This window comes from Linepithema humile, chromosome 6 (assembly GCF_040581485.1).
Source record: "Linepithema humile isolate Giens D197 chromosome 6, Lhum_UNIL_v1.0, whole genome shotgun sequence".
Lineage (NCBI taxonomy): Eukaryota > Metazoa > Arthropoda > Insecta > Hymenoptera > Formicidae > Linepithema > Linepithema humile.
In genome coordinates, this window is record NC_090133.1 from 16,196,936 (window position 1) to 16,218,354 (window position 21,419).

General features: G+C 36.7%; 1 protein-coding gene across 2 annotated transcripts; it reads right to left on the reverse strand.

Annotated features, from left to right (window-relative positions):
- Positions 1 to 56: 56 nt before the first annotated feature.
- Positions 57 to 21,258, reverse strand: LOC105676890 (something that sticks like glue). Of its 2 annotated transcripts, XM_012375104.2 has the most exons (16): positions 20,566 to 21,258; positions 19,591 to 19,774; positions 19,263 to 19,497; positions 18,864 to 19,103; positions 18,564 to 18,730; positions 18,091 to 18,474; positions 16,417 to 16,678; positions 15,648 to 15,897; positions 15,152 to 15,461; positions 14,513 to 14,582; positions 14,143 to 14,430; positions 13,870 to 14,058; positions 13,487 to 13,783; positions 4,884 to 5,135; positions 3,337 to 3,570; positions 57 to 3,261 (listed from the first exon to the last, which is right to left on the reverse strand). In XM_012375104.2, exons 2-16 carry the CDS (start codon positions 19,754 to 19,756, stop codon positions 735 to 737), a joined length of 5,871 nt encoding a protein of 1,956 aa, XP_012230527.2. In that variant the 5' UTR covers positions 19,757 to 19,774; positions 20,566 to 21,258; the 3' UTR covers positions 57 to 734. The 2 variants fall into 2 exon arrangements, with proteins under 2 accessions (XP_012230527.2, XP_067213419.1); XM_067357318.1 differs by lacking the exons at positions 18,091 to 18,474; positions 18,564 to 18,730; positions 18,864 to 19,103; ... (1 more) ...; positions 19,591 to 19,774; positions 20,566 to 21,258 and adding an exon at positions 16,796 to 16,943.
- Between the last annotated feature and the right edge of the window lie 161 nt (positions 21,259 to 21,419).

The following is a 21,419-nucleotide window of genomic DNA, read 5'->3' on the forward strand; positions in this document are numbered from 1 at the left end:
TGCACTTATAAAGGAATCGCTCACTATGTGTGCAATTGGATGAAACACAAAGAGCATTGTTAAAAGAATTTTACTATTTTATTTTGTGATTTTTCTTACATATACTGACATTAGATTATGAAAGTACAATATAATGCTGAGAGACAGCGGAGATCCTAAATAAAGTTGCTCCTAATTTATTTATCGTATAATTACTATGATTTCTGTAGAGACTTATTATCCTTTGATGAAATCAGTACAAGTTACATCGACTACAATGTACATCACTTATCGTAATAATAAACTTACATACAGCACTTAAATATGCTAAACGAGAGCGTGATGATGATTATGTAAAGGCCATATAATGTTCTTTTCTCTCCTTTCTGCCTTTTTAAATTAGAGCAACTTGACTATCATATACACTCTTCCCTCTTTCACCGCTCGTCGATCTATCAAGTTGTTTTGCCACCAAATGCCTTTTCCTTCTTTCGCGCAAATAAAAAACCTACTGTTAAATGATTCCTGTTGCTAAAAAAAACTTTTTTACATTGAATTATAGCAATGTCATAATCTGCCTAACAAATATGCGAATAACAATGCTGCAAAATCTTTCCTCCAGTATCGTGGACGATATCGTAAAAGTAATTTTCATAATAATCGTAAGCGCTCAAAGAAGAAAAGTTCTATTCTTCTCTCTTCATTGTTTCGGATTAAGATTTCGTCATCGCGAACATCAAAGGTGTCTAGTGATGTCATTTATGCTTGGACTTTTTCTTCTTCTTCGATTGCTTGCTCTTGCTCTTCGATTTCTTTGACTTCTTCTTGTGCTTTTCCTCGTCGCTGCTACTGTCGGACGAGTCCGAGTAAGTATCCGAGTCCGAGCTGCTGTCCTTCTTGGCAGATTTCTTCTTCTTGTGCTTCTTGTGCTTTTTCCTCTTCTTCTTGTGCGACTCGTCACTGCTGTCCGAATCGGAGGTTGTCGTGTCGGAACTGCTGGATGTATCCTCGCTACTGCTCGACTTGGACCGCTTCTTCAGAGACTTCATCTCCATCTCTTTGTTCAGCTCCGCTTCGTCGAGTTTCAGCTTCTTCGCGGGCGGCAACATCTTGCCCTCCTCGCCGTCCGATTCCGAGTCCGAAGCCGAGTAATCGGGCTCGAAGCTCGCCTCGTCGAGCATGCTGCGCTTGCGATCCGACACCAATTTCGGATTCTTCCTTTGTTTCTTCAACGATTCCGCAACGAGAGGCGGCTCGATGTTCTCGTAACCGATCTTGGTCTCGTTGCCGTCCGACTTGTCCTTCGAGGCCGCGCTCTCCTTGTGCTTTTGCTTTTTCTCTTGATTCTTGTCCTTGTCCTTCTTATGCTTCTTCTCCTTGCGCTTCTTATGCTCCTTGGACTTGCTTCTACTGCGATGCTCCTTCTTCCTCTTCTTCTCCTCCCGCGACGACTTCTTGTCACGTCTCTTCTCTTCCTCGTCGTCCTTCGACTTCAACAGACCCATCTTCGACATCTCCGTTCTCTTGAACGCGCAGGACGACGGAGGTGGTGTCCTACCTCTGCGCTCGCGATCCCGTTCTTTGTCGCGATCCTTGTCCTTCATGTCGTTTCTACTTGAGCGGAAATCAATTCTACTCTCCCTGTCGGATCGCAACTCGTGCCTATCGCCTCGGAAGTCGGATCTGTCTTTCGACCGATCACCTCTATCCTTGTTGTCCCGTTTTCTCTCCTCCAGGAATACCTTTCGTTCGCCGCTCGTGCCGCTCAAGCTTAACGACGGGGGATCCACTCGCCGCTCCAAGAGCGGCGAGGAGAGTCGCTTCTCCCGCCTGGGCGATCGGCTCCTCGACTGATTCTCGCTCTTCGCGTCGCGCCTCTCCAAGAATCCCTTTATAGGACTGATCTTCCTCTCCTTGCCGTCCTCGATCTTGTCGCCGAGTCTCTCTTTGGCGGACAGTCTGGTTGGCGAGTAGGCTGTCTCCGGAACCGGCTTGAATTTGGTACGATCGAGCTTGGCCTTCTTCACCGGCTCGGTGATCTCGACGTTCCTCTCGTTTCTACCGACGTTGATTGTTACGTTAACGCTCTTGCGTGGCTCTCGATTAGCGGGCTCCGTCACCGCCTCCAGCACCTTGGGCTCCGGATTCTGGTACAGAATTTTCCTGCTCTCGCTGATCTTCTTAATCTCAATCGGCCGGATCGCGTTAATGGCCTTCTGGAATATGGCATTCTCCGCCCGCTTCAGCACCTCCGAGGTGACCATTTTCATCGACTTCGGCTCGTCCTCGCGCTGCATGCTCTCCGTCGGCGATCCGTCCGCAGTCGCTGTCGCCGCCGCCGTCGCCGCGTCGTCGTCTTCGTCGTCGTCGTCATCGGGTTTCTCAGTCGTGTCGTCCCGCTCCCACTTGGACAATTCCGGTATGGGCGCTAAGAACTCGTCCTTCTTCGGCGACTTCTCCGAGCTCGCGGTCAGCATGGCGGCGTTTTCCTTCGTTTCGGTCGGCGGATGTTCCGACAGTAAGGTGTACTTCTCAGTGATCACAGTGTTGATTTCCGCGTCGTCGAGCCCGCTGTAGAGACTCTCGATCTTCATTTCCGACTTGAGCTCCGGGATCGGCTTGAAGTTCGGATTCGGCGGATTCGTGCCAAATTCCGTGCGGTCGAGCCGACCGCTGCCGGGACTGGGCTCGTTGAATTCCGGCGGTTCCGGATTCATCGCTAGCGACTTATCCTCGAATTCTTCCTTGATCGGCATGATGGACGCCTCGTTAGAGATGCACTCCATCCGATTCTCGATGTTGTCCTCCTCGTTGCACGTCTTCACTGAATCGGTCTTGCCGAGCGACAGAGTGTCATTCGTCGCTTTATTCTCGGCTAGCGCGTCCTCCGCTTCCATCGCCTTCATCGAGTCGTCCTTGAGCGCCTCCTTCTGATTCGACTTTTTGTCCTTCTTCTTCTTCTTTTTCTTCTCTTTTTCCTCGCTGTCCTTCTTCTTCTTCTTCTCCTTGATCTTCTTCTCCTTCTTCTTCTCCTCCGTCTTTTCCTCGTGATCCTTCTCCTTTTTCTTGCTCCGCTCCGGTGACAGGTCCTTAAGATCGCCTCTCGACTTTTGCGAATACGGACTTGAGCTCTTCCTGTTCTTCTTCCGCTCTACCGAACGCCTCTCATATCTCTCGTGGCGATCTCTATCCTTCTCGGATTCGTACTCGCGCTCGCGTCTCTCCTTCTCACGCGGCCGACTCTTGTCATCTTGCCTGTGACGATCTCTGTCATCTCTGTAACTGTAAGAAAAAAAAAATCAAATGACATATTTGTTCAACAAATTGTTTAACGCGCATTGCAGTTCGCGAACGTACCGATCCTTGTCATAATCCTTCTTCTCGACGTGCCTATCATCGTCTCGGCGATCACGAATGTGTCTATCGTCCCGTTCTTTCTCCTTCTCCCTTCTGTCGCGCTCGTCCTTCTCCCGTATCCTCTCCTCGTGATCCCTCGGCGGGGCTTGCCTGTCGCGATCCTCACGTTCACGATTTACGATTCTGCGATCTCTCTCGTCCCTCTCGCGCATACGATCCTCACGGTCGCGATTCCTTTAAACGCAAGGAAAATATTACTAAAGTAAAATAAAATCTTAAAGAGCTCACAAAAATTAATAAAATGTAATGATTAGTGGGATCGAGAGCCAATGTCAGGTGTTCTTTGCTGATTATTCCTTTTCCAAATTTTCTTTATTAACAAGTATACGTTTCGGTCACTATCGGGCCACCTTCAGTACAATAGCTAAAATTCGACAGTTAAAAAATTACAAAAACATTCTCGGCAAAGTAATTTGAATCGTTGTTACATACCTGATAATTAAAAAATCCATTAAACACAGTCTCAATCGCATGTTGTGAGTAATAAGTGAACAATACTGTATAATAAAAGATGACCAGAATTAGAAAAGAAAAAACAGAAAAAAGAGAAAAAAAACTGGTCGAGAGAAACACATTGAATAAAATCAAAAAACATCTAAATTGTAAATTGCTTGTGAGACGATTTTCTTGTTAACGCCTAGTGATGTCAGTGGCTGACTGTGTGAGGACGAAACAGGTAAAAACGTACGGTACCGGTAGAAATTGAAATTATTATAGGAGGCAGAATTTTGGAAGGAGAATTAGGACGGTAACAATTTAATGAGTGGTAAATAGACTCGGACAGAAGGTCTGTGTCACTCTGTTTATTTATGGCCGATTTTTGGCGTTTAATTTGAATCATCTCAGATGTCAGTCTCTTCCAATAAGAATTCTCCCTGTCAACGATATTACAGAGAGATTGTTGGAATTAATGTTGTTCTTGTGTTCGTTAATTCTGGTTTTCAGTTGTCTTTTTGTCTGTCCGATATATGTTGCTTGGCAATCATTGCAAGAAATTTTGTACACTACATTGCACTGTGAGAATTTGTTTAAGTTATCTTTGTGCGTTTTAATGAACATGCTTAAGTCGTTGAAACGAGAGAACGATAATATTGAATTGTATTTTTTTGCTACAAAGAAAAACTTGTCAGAAATTCCATTAACATATGGTAAGACAAAATATTTTTTATTGTCAGAGTCATTTTTATTGTTAAAATTATTATTGTCTTTAGTCATATTGTCCTTTTTAAAGAAATGATATTTAAGTCTCGTACGTATATTGTTAAAAATGAACGGAAGAGGGATCTCCATTCATAAAGAGTATATCTATAATATTTGTAAGGTTCTTTTGGTGGAATCTAGGATGAGACAATAGAAGGAAAATATTACTCTTTTCAAATGTACAATTGTAATATTTTCTTGTAAAATATAAGGTTGAAGAAAGCCAATTAACAATCTCTTGCTTTTACGAGAGAAATTATTTCGCATTTTTCGCACAACAACGTTACCTGTCATCTCTCAATCTGTCGCGCTCCTCGTTATCACGATCCTTAGACGAGTGCTCGCGGTCCTCTTGATCCCGCAAAGAACGCTGTCGCTCGCGATCATCCCTCAACGGTCTCTCGGAATGCTCGACGCCCGGCGGCGAGAGGTCGTAGTAGCCCTCGGTACCGGGCGGCGCTACATCGTCGAATCGCTTGTGAGGCGGAAGGTCCCTCAGAGGACTGCCGAAGCGCTGCGGCGGTGGCGGTCCGGAATACCTGTTGACAGAAGTTCAGTACAGTACTTGACAGATTGGCCGTGTTGCAGAAATACCGAATATGCGTTTACGCTTTTCCTTCTTTTAAGCTAATTATTGTGACACTGCGGTACTTGATCAAAACTGGATTAGAACGCGCGGAGAACGTCGCTGCGTATATCACAGAATACGTTGTTAGTAACAGAATTTGAAATCCCGAGATATACTGAAAAAATTAATCGTGTTAAGGTACTTCGTATATAGAGAGAAAAGAAACTTTATTCGACCCATAAATTTCTTTCCGTATCTCCGTCAGCGAGACTATTTCTTTTTTTTTTTTTTTTCACACATGGAAGACACTTATTTGATAAAAATTCGAACGAAAGAATTGCGTGAACCTTTTGTAAGATGACTGCACTTTTTGAAAGTCATTTTCGCTGAAAAAACGAACAAGACATAATTGCCATATTACCCAGATTGGTTAAAATCAATAACTAAAGTTATAAAATCATCAAGTACATAAAGCAACATTTGTAACGTTGAACGGCTTTCAAGTCCAGCGTAAAAAAGATAATTTTGAATTAAATAACATGAAAAACGGTGCAAGAGCTGCAATTAAATATTATACGTCAATTTTTCTTATATTTACAAAAATGCTTTTAAGAATACAAATATAAATATTTCGGTCGATCATTCGGCTATCCTCATAGTAATTCTTTTAATTTAATGCATGAGGATAGTCGAATAATCGGCCGAAACGTTTGTATTTGTATTTTCAAAGCATTTTTGTAAATATAAAAAAGATTAAACGCATAATATCTAGTCGTACCGTTTTTCGTGTTACTTAATTTAAAATTGCGAGAGCTTTATACAATTTGTTATATAATTTAAATTTTTTGCGACTACAATTCCGTGAATATTCAAATAATACATACGAAAAGTAAGAAATTATATTTGCTGCATTTATTCTTATCATTTCGTTTCGTTTCACTTCATTTCATTTTGGCATTTTTATCAGTGAAACATTTTCAGTAACACGTCCTCAGTCTGGCACTGAAAACGAATGAAAATAAATGATTTCTTTTCGTTACAAATGTTGATTTGGCCCTGAATTCACCTGATTCAGAAACCATGCAGACTTGTCAATCAGCTGGCTAGCTTCTGCAATCCCCACGATGGTCCTCGATGCTCTCTTCCTTGCTTCTCTCTTCTTCTTGCACTTTTAGATTACTAATATATATTTCACATAATGTAATATAGTATGTGTATATGTGTATGCATATATAATATATATATATATATATATATATATATATATATATATATATATATCATACACATAAATAACACACAAAGTACATGTACATGCATACAATTTACAAAATTATATATACAATAATATTGTAATAATATTTAGCAGCATATTGCGAGTAAATATAAAACACACTTATGTATAATCCTTATAAAACATTACATTATATATTAATACTAAGCTTAAGACTTAACTTAAACTAAGCTTGAGAATTTTTGCAGGACTTAATTACACGGTATAATTATTAAACTACAGTAAATTAACTAAATTAAAGTAGATTTCACGCAATTTATAATAACAATTATCAAATATTGTACATAATTACATATATACAAAATTTAATACTATACTGAGAAGAACGAATAGCGCAATAAATTTGCAATAGTAGCAATATTGTATTATACAATTATATATCATATATAATACATATATAAATATTACAAAATACATATTTACACACAAATATAATATCTTATAACATATTCAATACTTATATAAATGCAGCTTTCTTAGCGCACAAAATATTTTTATATATCTTACTTTACTCAATTTTATAAAGTTTCTCATATACAGGGTGTCTGGCAATAATCGCCCCACCGGTCATATACAGGTAGAGGAGGTCAAATCGAGTAGAAAAGTCCTTTACCATTTTTTAATTTTCATAATAAGTACTGAGTAATTAACGAAAAAAGATCGGCGAATCCGCGCGAGTAAAGCGCGCGCGGTGAGAAGGACGTCCCACTGCTACGCGATCACTAGGACACAAGGATCTAGCGTTACGCGCCGCTCGTATGTTGCCATTGTCATTTGTAGAGCGCTCCTCCCAACACTTCATCGCGCGCCTAGTGATCGCATAGCAGTGGGATGTCCTTCTCGCTGCGCGCGCTTTACTTGCACGGATTCACCAATCTTTTTTCGTTAATTACTTAGTACTTATTACAAAAATCAAAAAATGGTAAAGGACTTTTCTACTCGATTTGACCTCCTCTACCTGTATATGACCGGTGGGGCGATTATTGCCAGACACCCTGTATATATACATACACATATACATATATGGTTACATACATATGTATATTAGCATAAACATAATATTTATATATATTTATACAATATATCTATACAATTTAGTTTCATTTCTACAAATTAATACATAAAGTATTAAAGTTAAAAATAAATACAGATACAGATAGTATATTTATGTATAGCATATTATATGTATTAAATTATTAATATATATTATTAATTCTATAATAAATTATGAAGTAAAATACTCTAAATTAAAAAGATTAGCTTTAGAAGATTAGTTTTATTAAACATATATTAGTGTTTATAATTTAAATTAATTATTTTTCTATGTTGCGAATGCAAATTAGGTATTTTCTCATCAAAGAATGTTTCTTATTTTATATCATCATTATATTATTACTTCTGTTAATATTAATTCGAGATAGTTAATATTCTAATCTATGTTTACTGTCTTCAAAATTTTTAATTAAATATTCTTCAATTTGCACACATTTTATATCGTGTACCAAAAAAGAGAAAAAAAGGAATACATATGGAGATTTAAGAGAATTTTAAGATCTTCAAAAAACAATTCCCATTTTTGTAACATACTAGTTTCTTCCATATCTCGTGAAAAGAAATGAGTACCAGTTACAAAAACAACTTTGATTACGTTCACGACAAAGAAATCATTTTGAAGAGAACATATCAAAAGCTTTTTAAAAAAAAGATAGATAAAAAGCTATACAGGATATTTTCTGCAAATCTCAAAACATTCTTGGGTCTCTACATATTTAATTGCAAAATAAATTTATTTCCGTCCAAATATTTATTTCTCCCTTAATAATAAATGCAATTGTACGTATAGCATACATTCAACAACAGCAAGCAGGAAGATTTTCCTGCTTTTGTATATTAAATGAATAAATGATGACTTGAGCAGAATAATTAAAATGGCAATAGTAATAATAATTTAAAATATAAATATGGATATATGATGATTCATATTATAAAAGTGTGCCAAATAAAAATATAATCATCTTTTGATCTTTCATTCTTTCTATTAAAAATAATAGATTTACAACTTTAAACTCTCTCTCTCTCTCTCTCTCTCAGTCTCTCTCCCTCCCCTCCCTCTCTCTCTCTCTCTCTCTCGCTCTCTCTTTCTTTATGTTTGTGTGTATTTGTGTGTGTGTATGTGTGTGTATGTATAAACGGAATCCTAATGTATAAAATTACTTAACGTAAAATATATATGCAGTTCGAAAACGGTAAGAGTAAATATAATAAAAATATGTAGAATAAAAGTTTATAAACATATTTAACAGTATGTCGTAAAATGTAATCCACTCTCGTGGACTTGCAGTCTATATTTTTACACTTGATAAGAAAGATCACTTTCTGCCTCAAATAATTTTGGCATATACCTTTCACACAAGTTTCTCTTATTTTACTCTTTAACTTGTCCAGCAATTAAATTTTCATGTTATTTCATAAATATATGCATATATACAAGGTGTCCCGTCGCGAAACCAACAAACGTTGCCAGCGTGTTCGCATGGTCATTCTACACTGTAAAAAATTGCCTAAAAATTCAGACACATTTTTGTCTGAATTTTCAGATCTGGGTGCCTGAAAGTAATTTCAGATAATCTGTCTTAATTATCAGAGTAGTTTCTCTGAAAGTTCAGAATAGTGGCGCGTCTGTCCGAAAAATTTAGAATTGGTGTCCAAAAAATTAGACAACATATTTGAAAGCAGCATCTGTCTAAAATTTCAGACATGCTGTGGTTTTATAACCCGATGCGTGGATGTCCGTGCAGTAGCGAAGACGCAGTAGCAGTGTAACAAATGCAGTTGAAGCAGTCTCAACTGACGTCGCGTCGTGGAATCCATTACGGAATATTAGTTAGGTTGATAGCAGAGAACGAGATGTAAGTCGTAGCGTGGACGTATGGTAAGGCAGAGAAAAACGTAAGTCGTGAAAAGTTATTGTGTGAATACGTTTCACGACTTACGTTTTTCTCTGCCTTACCATACATCCACGACTACGACTTACATCTCGTTCTCTGTCATCAGTCTTACATCCGAAAAGTTTTATGATTACGTGGCGTTTGTGTTTTTTAATGAAATATATGTATACCAGTAAAAAACAAGTTTGGATAAGTGTGGTTTTTTTAAAATACTAACAATATATTTTGGTTTAAAGTATACTCAGTGATGCGATGTTTCCTACCGGGCTCCCGACTCCCAAGCCCCACGCAAGCGAGAAGCGCGTACATGTTCTCGCTTGCGTGGGGCTCGGAAGTCGGGAGCCCGGTAAGAAACATCGCATCATTGAGTATACTTTAAATCAAAATATATTGTTAGTATTTTAAAAAAACCACATCTAAATTCTGACAAAAGTGTTTGAATATTCAGGCATTGAGATCAGAAATATTCAGACAACTGTAGCTAGAAATTCAGACAACTGTAGCTAGAAATTCAGACAACTGCAGCTAGAAATTCAGACAACTGTGACCAGAAATTCAGACAACTGTGGCTAGAAATTCAGACAACTGTGGCTAGAAATTCAGACAACTGTGACTAGAAATTCAGATAACTGTGGCTAGAAATTCAGACAATATTCTGTCCGAAAATTCAGACAATGTGACTGTAAGTAAAACTTCAAACACTTTTGTCTGAATTGTCAGTCAGTAATTTTTTACAGTGTAAGCAAAAAAGTTTATTCGTGACTTATTCATATAAAATCACATTACCATTACAATTACCACATTGACGCTCGGTAGAATGTTCTCCTGTGCACAGGTATTGCTCAAATTGTTTATCACGGTGCTGCAAACACGCTTGCTCCAGTGACTGCGTCCAGTGAACATTAGCAATGTCATGACTAACTATTCATTCGTGTTTCTGGCTTTCCATGCAAGATGAAGTGATTATTACGAAATGATTATCATATACAGGATGTTCCATTGTATTTTTGACAGTCAAATATCTCAGAAAAAATATATAGCTGAAATATATCATATTTTTTTCTGAGACAACTGTGTTTTTTCTACGCCAATTGATTCCTTTCATTATTTTGTGCATAAAAGTGTTGAGATGATAATTGAAAAGATAATTGAAAAATGAATATTTAACGAGATATTTCATAGTTTATGTAAAATTATGTCAAATTAAAGTACCAAATATCTCGTAAAACAGCGCTCGGAATTAGTTGCACATTTCGGGCCGATTCCCGAGACGATTTATATTAGAAAAAAGCGTTTTATATTAGAAATAGGCTGGACTGTTTAGGCATCTCTCAAAAAATCGTAACATTTTCTTCGCTACATAAATAATGTTTATTTTCATTAATAATTAAATATATATATATATATATATATATATATATATATATATATATATATATATAATATGTATTAATAAAAATAAACATTATTTATGTAGCAAAGAAAATATTACTATTTTCTGAGAGGTGCCTCAACAACCCAACCTATTTCTTATTAAATTATATCAAATTAATTTTATTATTTCCCTCTCCGTACAATTTTTGGCTGAAACATTTTTCTCCGTATCTCCCATATTTTTTTAGATATTGACCGTCAAAAATAAAATGGAACATCCTGTATACATGGAAATCGGAGAGCTTTCATTATGGAGTCTTGTACAACAAAGTGCTCATTGGGAATTAAGCCGACCCATGGTGAATATGAATTTTTTTGCCTAGAATGACCATCTATGGACATAAGAATATATGGACGGAGCGATAGCATGAGGGGTTGAAGCCAAAGGGGCAAGGGGAAAACTAACCAACCAAGATGGCGGGTAACTAACAAGCGTGGAATTTATAATATATGAATATTATTCATAATTATAATATATGAATATATACATAAAAGTAGAGGTAATAAGTTCAAATCTTCAAATTGCTCGGTTTTCTACAAGCCATGTGAACGCGATTGCCAAGCCAAGGTTAGGTTAGGTTACTAACACCGCCATTTTTCTAGCCAACCAACATGCCGCTGCATGATTTCCCTGCTCAGACTTCACTTTCTTCGCCTTTTAGACCACTTATTGCACCATCCAGATATTCATACATCCATGATTCGAACACACTTGCAATTTTGTCGATTTCGTGACGGAACACTCTGTATGTTGTTATTATAATTTCCAAAATTATATATATACATTTATGTATATATTTTCTTCCCAAATTGTAAGTTTATATATAAAATATAAATATTTGTACTATGCTTTTCTTTTTATTCGAGTTCAATGTTTTCGCAATTGTGACCTTCCTGAAGTCATATTTGCGCGTTTGAAATGCACTAAATTTATTCAAGTGAATATCACTTGAAATATTAATTAACAATTCACTTTTGGCATATAAGAAACTGTCGTATATAAAGTATGCGGCGTTAAAAGCGCATTCTCTTTTAACTCAGTCTTTCCCTCAATCTTCACAGATGGAATATAAGTTTATAAAAAAAAATATATATATATCAGTTTGTATAATTGGATATCACGCGCGCGATACAAGTTAATCACATCAAATACATCAAAATATCGCAGCGTACAATTCTTAAAGTTTGCGCGCGCGCGCGCGCGCAAGAGCTAGAGTTTAACTATATAACTACATAATTGTGCTATATAGTAAAATATGAATTGCATAAATTCGACATGTAGCAGAAGTTCCACATGTTCGTACTTTAATAACGTTTTAGATATATTCGTGGTTCGTATTTTGTTGCCATCATTTTTGTATACTTAGTAGATAAATTTCACTATGAAATTCACACACTTACAATTAATCGTAATAGAAATAAAGAGAAAAATTAAAGCGTGCTACTAATAGCTTGTTAATTAACCCTCGCCGAACGGTACTTGAGTCTTTTCAGACCCAAAGAAAACTGACTTGACTGTTCAACATTTGACAATTTCCTCTAAAGGTTACCCGGACGCGGACGTATTACTCGAACACTTCGAGTCACTAAATAACACTCTGCACCCTCCCGAAGCAGAAGAGATAACGCTGTTACACGATTCCAAACCAAGACCGAGAATCGTCTTTAATCAATTATTACCGCCTACGTTTAGGATTAAGATTTTGAATCTACCGGAAGTGGTGGTATTAAATTAATATCAAAAGACACAATAACTGTTTATTTATTTACACCCCCTCAGTCGAGCCGGGCTGACGCACCCCGCGAGACGTGCGTTCGTATTTTATCCGCGTATGCCCTTTTATTCGCGTCTGCTTACCCCGTAAATTTAAGGCATCCACCATCTTTATATGGCAACCCCTCGCTAACGACAACCAATCCCTTCATTCCCTTCCTTCTCTCTCCGTTTCCGCCGCGAGCGCGCGAAATTCGAGAGGATCGAAATCCCGGATATCACAACTGGTATGTCACTTGTTTTTGACAATTTTGTTAGAACAAGTAGACGAGTGTGTCTCAAAAAAATGTATTTTTAACAGTGTCGAATATTTCGGAAAGAAAAGATATACATTTTATCTCAATGAAATAAATATAATTTTTTGATAGTACTTGTATTGTTCTTAGAAAGTTGATCTTAGAAATAAAAAATATCAGTCATTCTAATAATGAGCACTTATTTTGAAATATTTACACAAGTGAAAATGGGTCAGAATTGACTCAGGCGTCGTATTGCGTGCGATTGCCGGAATTGTCAGTATTGCGAGGGATTGAATCGTTATTTAAGAACTTTTGCATCAACGTAAAATTTATATGCAACAAAACATAGAACTACTCATTGTCAAATTTATGCAATAACCAACATACGTCCAAATAATATCACAGTCAATGCACAGTCAATGCACAGTCAAAATAAATTTCCAGAATTATTTCGGTGCGCACGAGTTTTTTCCCGCTAACAACAGGACAATTCAATTTTTATGTAATCGCTTTTATATAATCCATCAACCACCGTTGCGCAGCTTTTGCTTAATTAAACTAGTGGCATAGGTATGTCGGTGAACTGTCTGCTTAGCGTGTACATGAATGAAAGTACTATTGAGGCGAAAATACCTGTTGTAGGAATCATAATAGTCTTTCCTGTCCGTAGGCGGAGGTCCCAATGACCCAATAAGCGGCGGTGGTGGGTGACCTCCAGTGACTAGATGCGGCATCAATGGTATATTGTGCGGGGGCGGCTGGTTCCTAATTGGATATCTCGGTAACGGCCTCTCTCTTGGTGGTAAATCGCGTTCACGATCACGGAACTGATAATCGTGAGCTGGCGAATCGCTATAATAAGTACCATATCCATCTCGAGGTTCGCGAGATCGCGGACGATCTCTCTCGCGATCTCTCTCCCTTTGAAATCTGCAAGATTAGGTTTGCATCAATTAGTACAACGTGCTCGAAATACATCTTACGAAGTGTCTTTCGTGCAATAATGAATGCCGTACCTCGGAGGTGATCTGACTGGCGATCGATATCTGGGCAGTAAGTCGCGATCTCGATCCCGTTCGCGATCTCTGTCGCGATCACGGTCTCTTTCCCGATCTCTCTCTCGATCTCTATCCCGATCTCTATCCCGATCTCTGTCTCTTGACGGAGATAACCTTGGCGATTGACTACGCGAGTATGATCTAGATCTGCGAATGTCAGATAAAACTTTAATATCAAGCGAACACTGCGTGTCACTGTATTAAAGCCACAAAAATAGAAAATTAAAATACCTGCTAATAGAAAAGCTCCCACTTCGCGATCTACGTTTCGGAGTGCGGCTACGAGGTCTGAGCGGCAAGGGTGATCTCGATGATCTTCGCTTCGATGGCGGACTTCGTGATCGGCTAAGGCGAGATCCGAATGGCGATCTGCGGCTAAATGAACGAGATCTAGATCGACTGTAGCTGCGCGATCGAGATCGGGTTCTGCTCCTTCTTCTGTGCTTTCCCAAACGTCTATCTCTTTCGTCTTTTTCTCTGAGCATTCGTTCGAATGCCTCCAACGGATCATCGATAATACTGAAAAGAGTACATTAATCAAGAACGAAGCTCGCAAATATATTTTCATCGATTGAAACATCAATGCGAAGAATTAGCTTACCCTGGCGGATTTCCATTGTGTATATTTCTACCTAGTCCTGGCGGCGGCGGCTGCAAGTTTCTATATCCCACTGAAACAAAATACAATATGCAAAATGAAATACTACCCAACGCATTGACTCTTCACGAACGCGCGTTTACTTGCTGCATCAAATTTAGTTTTTGAAGTGTGTAAGTTTTATTCTACCTACTTCTAGTAATTAATACATTAGATAAGTTAATATTTAGATGTACGTCATTCTCTCCATGCTAACGCTCCTCTTTTAAACTGTCCTGTCCGCGAAGAATTAAAATACATACTATGAATTATGTGACTAAATGTGAGTAAATATATCACAACATTTGTTTCTATCAAGAGCTTGTAGAAAATACGAAAAGATGTAACCAATAAAAACTACTAATTATATATAAATATAATTCCAATGTAATTATAGATATAAAATGGAGATCTGACAATATTTAAAAAGTAAGTATTTAAAAAACAGGAGTCAATCATTTGTTCTAAAAGAAAAAAGAAAAGAATTACAGGGAGAAAGTATAGAGTACTTTTATTCTGTGCTTTTAGTTTCGATTAAAAGCATTTGTCTCACTTTGTTTCATATGACTTACGATTAGATATAGAATTTAACAAATCGCTTACTGTGGTGTAAACCTCTCATCGGTCTCGGTGGTCCATTGTAGTTCCGAGGTGGCTGAGACGGTCGGTATCCCTGCTGCTGATAAGGAGGTCTGTCATATCTCGGCGGTCCATAATGAGATCCCTGTTGATGCGGATATATCGGAATACGATGACTCATATACGGATCTGGCAACAGTGGTGGATTGTGCGGAGGTACGTTTGGCGGTGGCTGATTGTAATTTGGCGGTGGGATGCGCTCCTCGCCCGGTGGAAACGGCAGTAACGGTGGTTGATTGCCGGACGAAGAAACATGCAAATGTGGCTCGTCGACCTGAAATGTTGTGACAATGAATTAATACGACCATTACAGGGTATAAACTGCTTTTAAAATTCTGAAACTTGATTAAACTTCTTGATTGTAAAATTACGTTAACAAAGGTAAAGGCAACCACCAAGTATAGATGACGCACGTTAATTTGATTCAACTATTTTAACTATAAAGCGAATATTTACTCACCGTCGGAGTGCCTGCACGATCTTCGTTAGATCTACGTATTCCGCTGTCATAATGCATAGCAGGCGGGTAATGTCCATCATCCGCAAGATGACCTTGATAACCCTTGGAAGGAGGCGGGTTCATTAAATGAGGCAGTACCGTGCCCGAAGGTGGATATTCGCTATGCTGGGAATGTCTCGGCGACAGGGAACGATTACGGTTGCGATTCAGCGGCCGTAAATTCTCAATTCTACGACCACGTTCTCCACTTCTAGATTATTATATAAAAAATAAATTATTTGAATATTTTATTTTACATTGTAATACAGATTTGTGTCTTGAAATAGAGAAAATTTCTCTTTAATATAATATATATCGCTTTTAATATAGAAGTCAATATCAAATCTAATATGACCTATGAGATCAATTGATTTACAAACGTTTCAGTCAACAAATGTGATCTTAAACAGCTCACTTTAATGTTAGATTTTATGTTTTGTTAGAACTTATAAAATTAATATACATATAAAGTTCATTAGAGCTATAAAATGCGGTTGTTGTTTGCGCAATGTTGTAAAGAAATGACAAATGTTTTGACTATGAGTCTTCTTCAATACATGTATAATCTAAAAATTAAGAAGTTATGTCAAAATAAGCGGAATCGAAATGTTTGAAATTTTACAACTGCGTTTTACAGCTTTAACATCAGCCTCGTGTGTATTGATTATCGATCTCTAGATCCATAGTGTTATAATTTTATCGAACGCGACGTCTTTTTGCGAAAATTTACCTTTCACGGTGTCCATCCCTGCTGAAACTCCGTCGACGCTCTCTCGATTGACGTTCTCCTGCGTATTCATTGTCACGTTCTTTCTTCTCACGACTGGGAGGATCACTTCGCTCGTGTTCCCGTTCCGGCGAACTTACGATGGCAGGAATAGGAAGTAAAGGCTCTGTCCCTGGAGGAGGAGGTACCTCAGTTTCCTCGTCAGTTGTTAGTTTTGTTACCGAATCACTTTGCAAGTGTGACTCTGGAGTGGATTCAGGCAGAACTGTCAGAAGCACATCACGTACGATTAGGCGATTAAAATCGGCAATTATAAAGCTCGCTAAGAAATACGAATCGCGGTACATCAATGGCACTTTTGAGTTAGACGCAAAAAACATACGGGATTCAGCCTCATATTGTTTGAGGTTATGTGTTCGATATCGTCAGCTGGCCAATATCAGAATTCGAATAAGTTGTTAGCAATATGTTATAGTGCGAGATTAGGCAACAATCGAGCGCATTCCATTGCAATCAAAGCTATCTCTTCAAATATTTATGCGCCATGTCAATTAAAAATGCCAAAGCTACATTGATCACATACTCCAACAATGGCGTCTGCCTTCTGTTTACGTACGAGAAACATGTAGAAAGACAGAAAGTTCAGCGTTGTAAGGGGAGATATAGATTATGTATATTATATGTAAGTAAAATATACGACGTTATATGTGCTATGTAATGTGAAACAGCGTTTCATATATAAATGAAATAGGGCTAATTATCTTTTTACTAAATTTTAGATACATATATATATATATAAATATATATAAACATCAAGGAACACTTTTCATATTTTATGATGTAGATAGGACTTTAAGTATATATCATTAATCAATTTTCATTATTTGAATATTTGTGTAATTAAAATTTTAATAAAAAAGCATTCATAATTATTTGGCTATTCATTAATAAATATTTATAATATTCAATTGATAATAGATTAGATTTTTGTTAGGATATAAGTAATTTTTATAAAAAGCCAATGAAGTTAACTAATCTACTAGTAATCTTTTTTTATAACTTTGAGGCGCTAATACAATACAAACCTTCTGTGTGTTTGTAGTTGCTGCAATATTTTTATAACAGAAAATAACTTAAAAAATTACCATTAGTGATCAACTCTAAAATCAATGAATTTGCTAATAAGATTTTTCTCACACATTATAAATATTTTCATATAGTTATACTTCCACATATTTCTTTCCTCTCATACTCTTATAAATTAATACATCACAAAATATTACAAATATAATCACAGCATTTTAACCATAAATTATGTATGTATACATATATATATACAAATTAGCAATTTTGTATTAATATAATATGCATAAACTTTAATTTACCTTGCTGGATCTTTTGAAAAGTCCCTAATATGGTTAAGTAAGTACTACTTTTAGTAAAAAAAAAAGAAGAAAAATAACAATTGCATGCTATCACGCACTGATTTCACCAATAACTAATGAAAATTCAATGAAGCAACAAACTATAATTACTGAACACAAAACTTCATACAAGATATATTTAATATTTCCCTAGCATATTACAAAATTATTTGCATTATTGCATTCTTTTTAAATCTATTTATTTTTAATTATATGTACAACAAAATAACACTTGTTACCAAAAAACACTTACTCGTTGATGTCTGTGGCTGCGAGGTAGAAGTGGTAGCTGGAGCTTGTTGCAAGGCAGATTCAAAATTAGTGGATTGAAGTTCCGCAGACTCTTGCAATGGTACATCAGGAACAACGGACGGTTGCACGGTTTTAGCTTGTGTGGTTACTTGACTTGCAGTTTGTTGTACTTCAGGTTTTGGTTGATCCGACGATGCAATAGAGTGTCCACTGCTTTGAGCAGGAGGCCGATACGTTTGTCTTTTGGCATAACCAGTCTCATTCTTAAAATTCATCACTGCATTACGTAAAAATCGATTTGGAATAAGAGTTTCTGGTGACACATCCTTTTCGTTACAATCTGGACATTCGTGTTCTTCTGATTCTAATAAAAATGTACGAATACCTGTAAAAAAAATATGTATATACATATTAATGTATATTTTGGTAATTTTGTACAGAGTTAATCATCAATAATTTATGATAAAAATTTACATTCGTCGCAAAAGGAATTTCCGCAACATGGAATCATCACTGCATCCGTTAAAAGATCTTTGCAGATATTACATAACAGATCCTCTGGTATTTCTGGTTTTTCTGCTACAGGTTCTGGGTCTTGCGAAAATGGTGGTCGTTCTTTCTTGCCTTCCTTATAGGCTTGACTACAGAAAGAAAAGTAACAATCGTATATTTTATGTCCGCAAACATACACATATACAAATATTGTAATAAAATATATACATATAGTAATATTTCTTAAAATCTAAATAATGTATGTATTATAATAGAGCTTACTGGTCAATAGCAGGAACAGCATAGTGTCCTGTGGGTGTCATCATAGCACCAGGTACTAAGGGTCCTTCAACTGGCACCATGAAACTTCTGGGAATGCCTGTGCTTTTCTTTATTTCAATTGGCTCTTGATTTGTGCCTAGTGGACAATTTTTTATCCAATGTCCAGGTTGGTGGCACTTATAACAACGATAATTGGCAGGTACATCACCAGTCTGATTAGCTCCGCGAATCTTCATATAACTGTCAAAAAATTATGTATGCACCAAACTTTCTTACATAAGTCGTATATTATATGTAGATTATTACAAAAATTTAATTGCTTGCTAATAGATATATCAAACATTTCTCTTCAAAAATCAAACTCTACACTGCAAAAAATAACTTATATTAAGGACATACTTTGATGGATCATAATCTTGAGTCGACTGTGTCATCATTGCACGAATTTTATCTTCCTCAGAACCATCTAATCTTGTAAGATCTACAGTTCGGCCCAAATTTGTTTCATCTTTTAAATTACTAAATGGAGGGGCTTCATTTCGATCCCAGGAACGCTTTTGTTGTACTGTTAATGGAACTCTAGCAACGATTAGACTAGTATTTTTAGCAATTAATGCACTATCGTCTGTGTAATCTGTGAGAAATAATATAATTATTAAATATATTATCTACATTTGCATAAAATGCAAATTAAAATAAAGATTTAACAACAAAATAAAATATTTGCCTTCTTTTGTTTGTGCATTTGTAATTTGCAGGTCAAAGTCTGTATTTTTGCCAATACGTTTCTGATGAAATATGGCTTTTTTCAAATCAGCCACTGAAATATGTAGTCCGTCAAATGATACAGTATCATAGTCCAAAGTGGATTTAAACTTGTAATGTACAGACATCGTTAATATTTATACAATCTGGAAATGTATATAACATATTATCAATATTCCTTATATTAACATATCACCTTAGCTTATTAATAAGCTAGATAGATAATTACTCAAAATAAATTACACAAAATTACATTAAAATCACTCTTGATGATAAGATAAGATTTAATACTCTGTGATAAGTAAAATACAAAATAACGTGAAAAAAATTAACTCATCTTAATAGAAAAATAATTTGAAAAAAGCCTGATAAAAATAATGATAACAGACGCAGTATTAAATTAAAATTATAAAAGATATATATTTCATAAAGAAAGAAGAATATATTGTATATCATGCTATGTACACTCTTCTTTACTACAAAGATTGTTTAATAAATAAGGTATACATAAAAATTACCTAAAAGAAATTTGAAAGAACAATGCAGTAGTAGATTTCTTAACAATGCCTATTTTTCTACACAGTTTTAAATTAAACTATTCTCTCAATTTGAAAACAACCACAAAAGTTGATTACAGTTGACCACAAAATTTTTCTCTAGAAACTTCTTTTCACACACCTTCTGATTTTGACGATATTCGTTCCAAATATATGCAATAACATATATGAAAAAATGTTATAGACAAAATTTTTAGTTTTACAGATTAAAATTTGTCATTGGAACAAATGTATCACTTATACACAACAAAATAGTACATTGCTGTATTTTTTCATATTTTATAGAACAAACATTTTTATATAATTTTTGATCTCATCAAACGCACACCACACATATAATAATCTCACAAAATGTGTTTTTACAACACATATGAACGTACCTCCTCCTGAAAACGGCTTATGACGCTCACAAGTAGAAATCGCATAAGGAGAAAGAATCTTCGATCATGTCTCGGGACGAGGAAATCGTTTCGTGGCGAAACGACTGCGTGATGAATGGGTTCTAGGTTAAATCGAATGGAGACGCTCAAATTGTAACGTATGTACAACATACAACGAAACGGGCTTCCACATTTGCAGTGCAAGTATCGGTGATTATATCGCTGCGCGCATGAAACAAGTGGGCGCTGCGGGTACTCACTACGTAACTCGTAATTTCGCGATGCTAAATGGCGAGCCGCAACGGCGACAAGTTACTTGGACAACGGGCAACGCGCAACGTGCAACGATTCAACATGTCATACAGAATACGAACGCCGAGCCTCGATCACAATGGAGCCATGTTATCGCCGATAACCTGTACTGTTTGGCACGATTGCGGTGGCGAGCAACAATAAATTTGGCGCTTCGTCCGAAAATGTCGATAATAAAACACTATAAGGCGTTTTACACGCTAATTCTATAATAGACCTTCGGTATCTTCACAATCTAAATTTTTTATTTTTGCACATACTATTCTTCTTATGCTGTTTCCCCCACTATTTCATTACTTGCTTAACCACGTGATCACGTAAGAGCTGCTTTACATAGAATTGCGTCAACATTTTATTAGTAAGAAGCGTCGCGGCAGCCAATCATCTTCCGACGCACGCACATTTATCACTTTCTGATTGGTCGAGAAGTCTAAAGCTGAAATCAGAAAAACCCCAAATCGGAAGTGCGAAAAGTGAATGATGCTTAGTGCATGTAAGCGTAAAAATCCCCAGCGCCGCGTAGCGGACGCAAACAATAAATA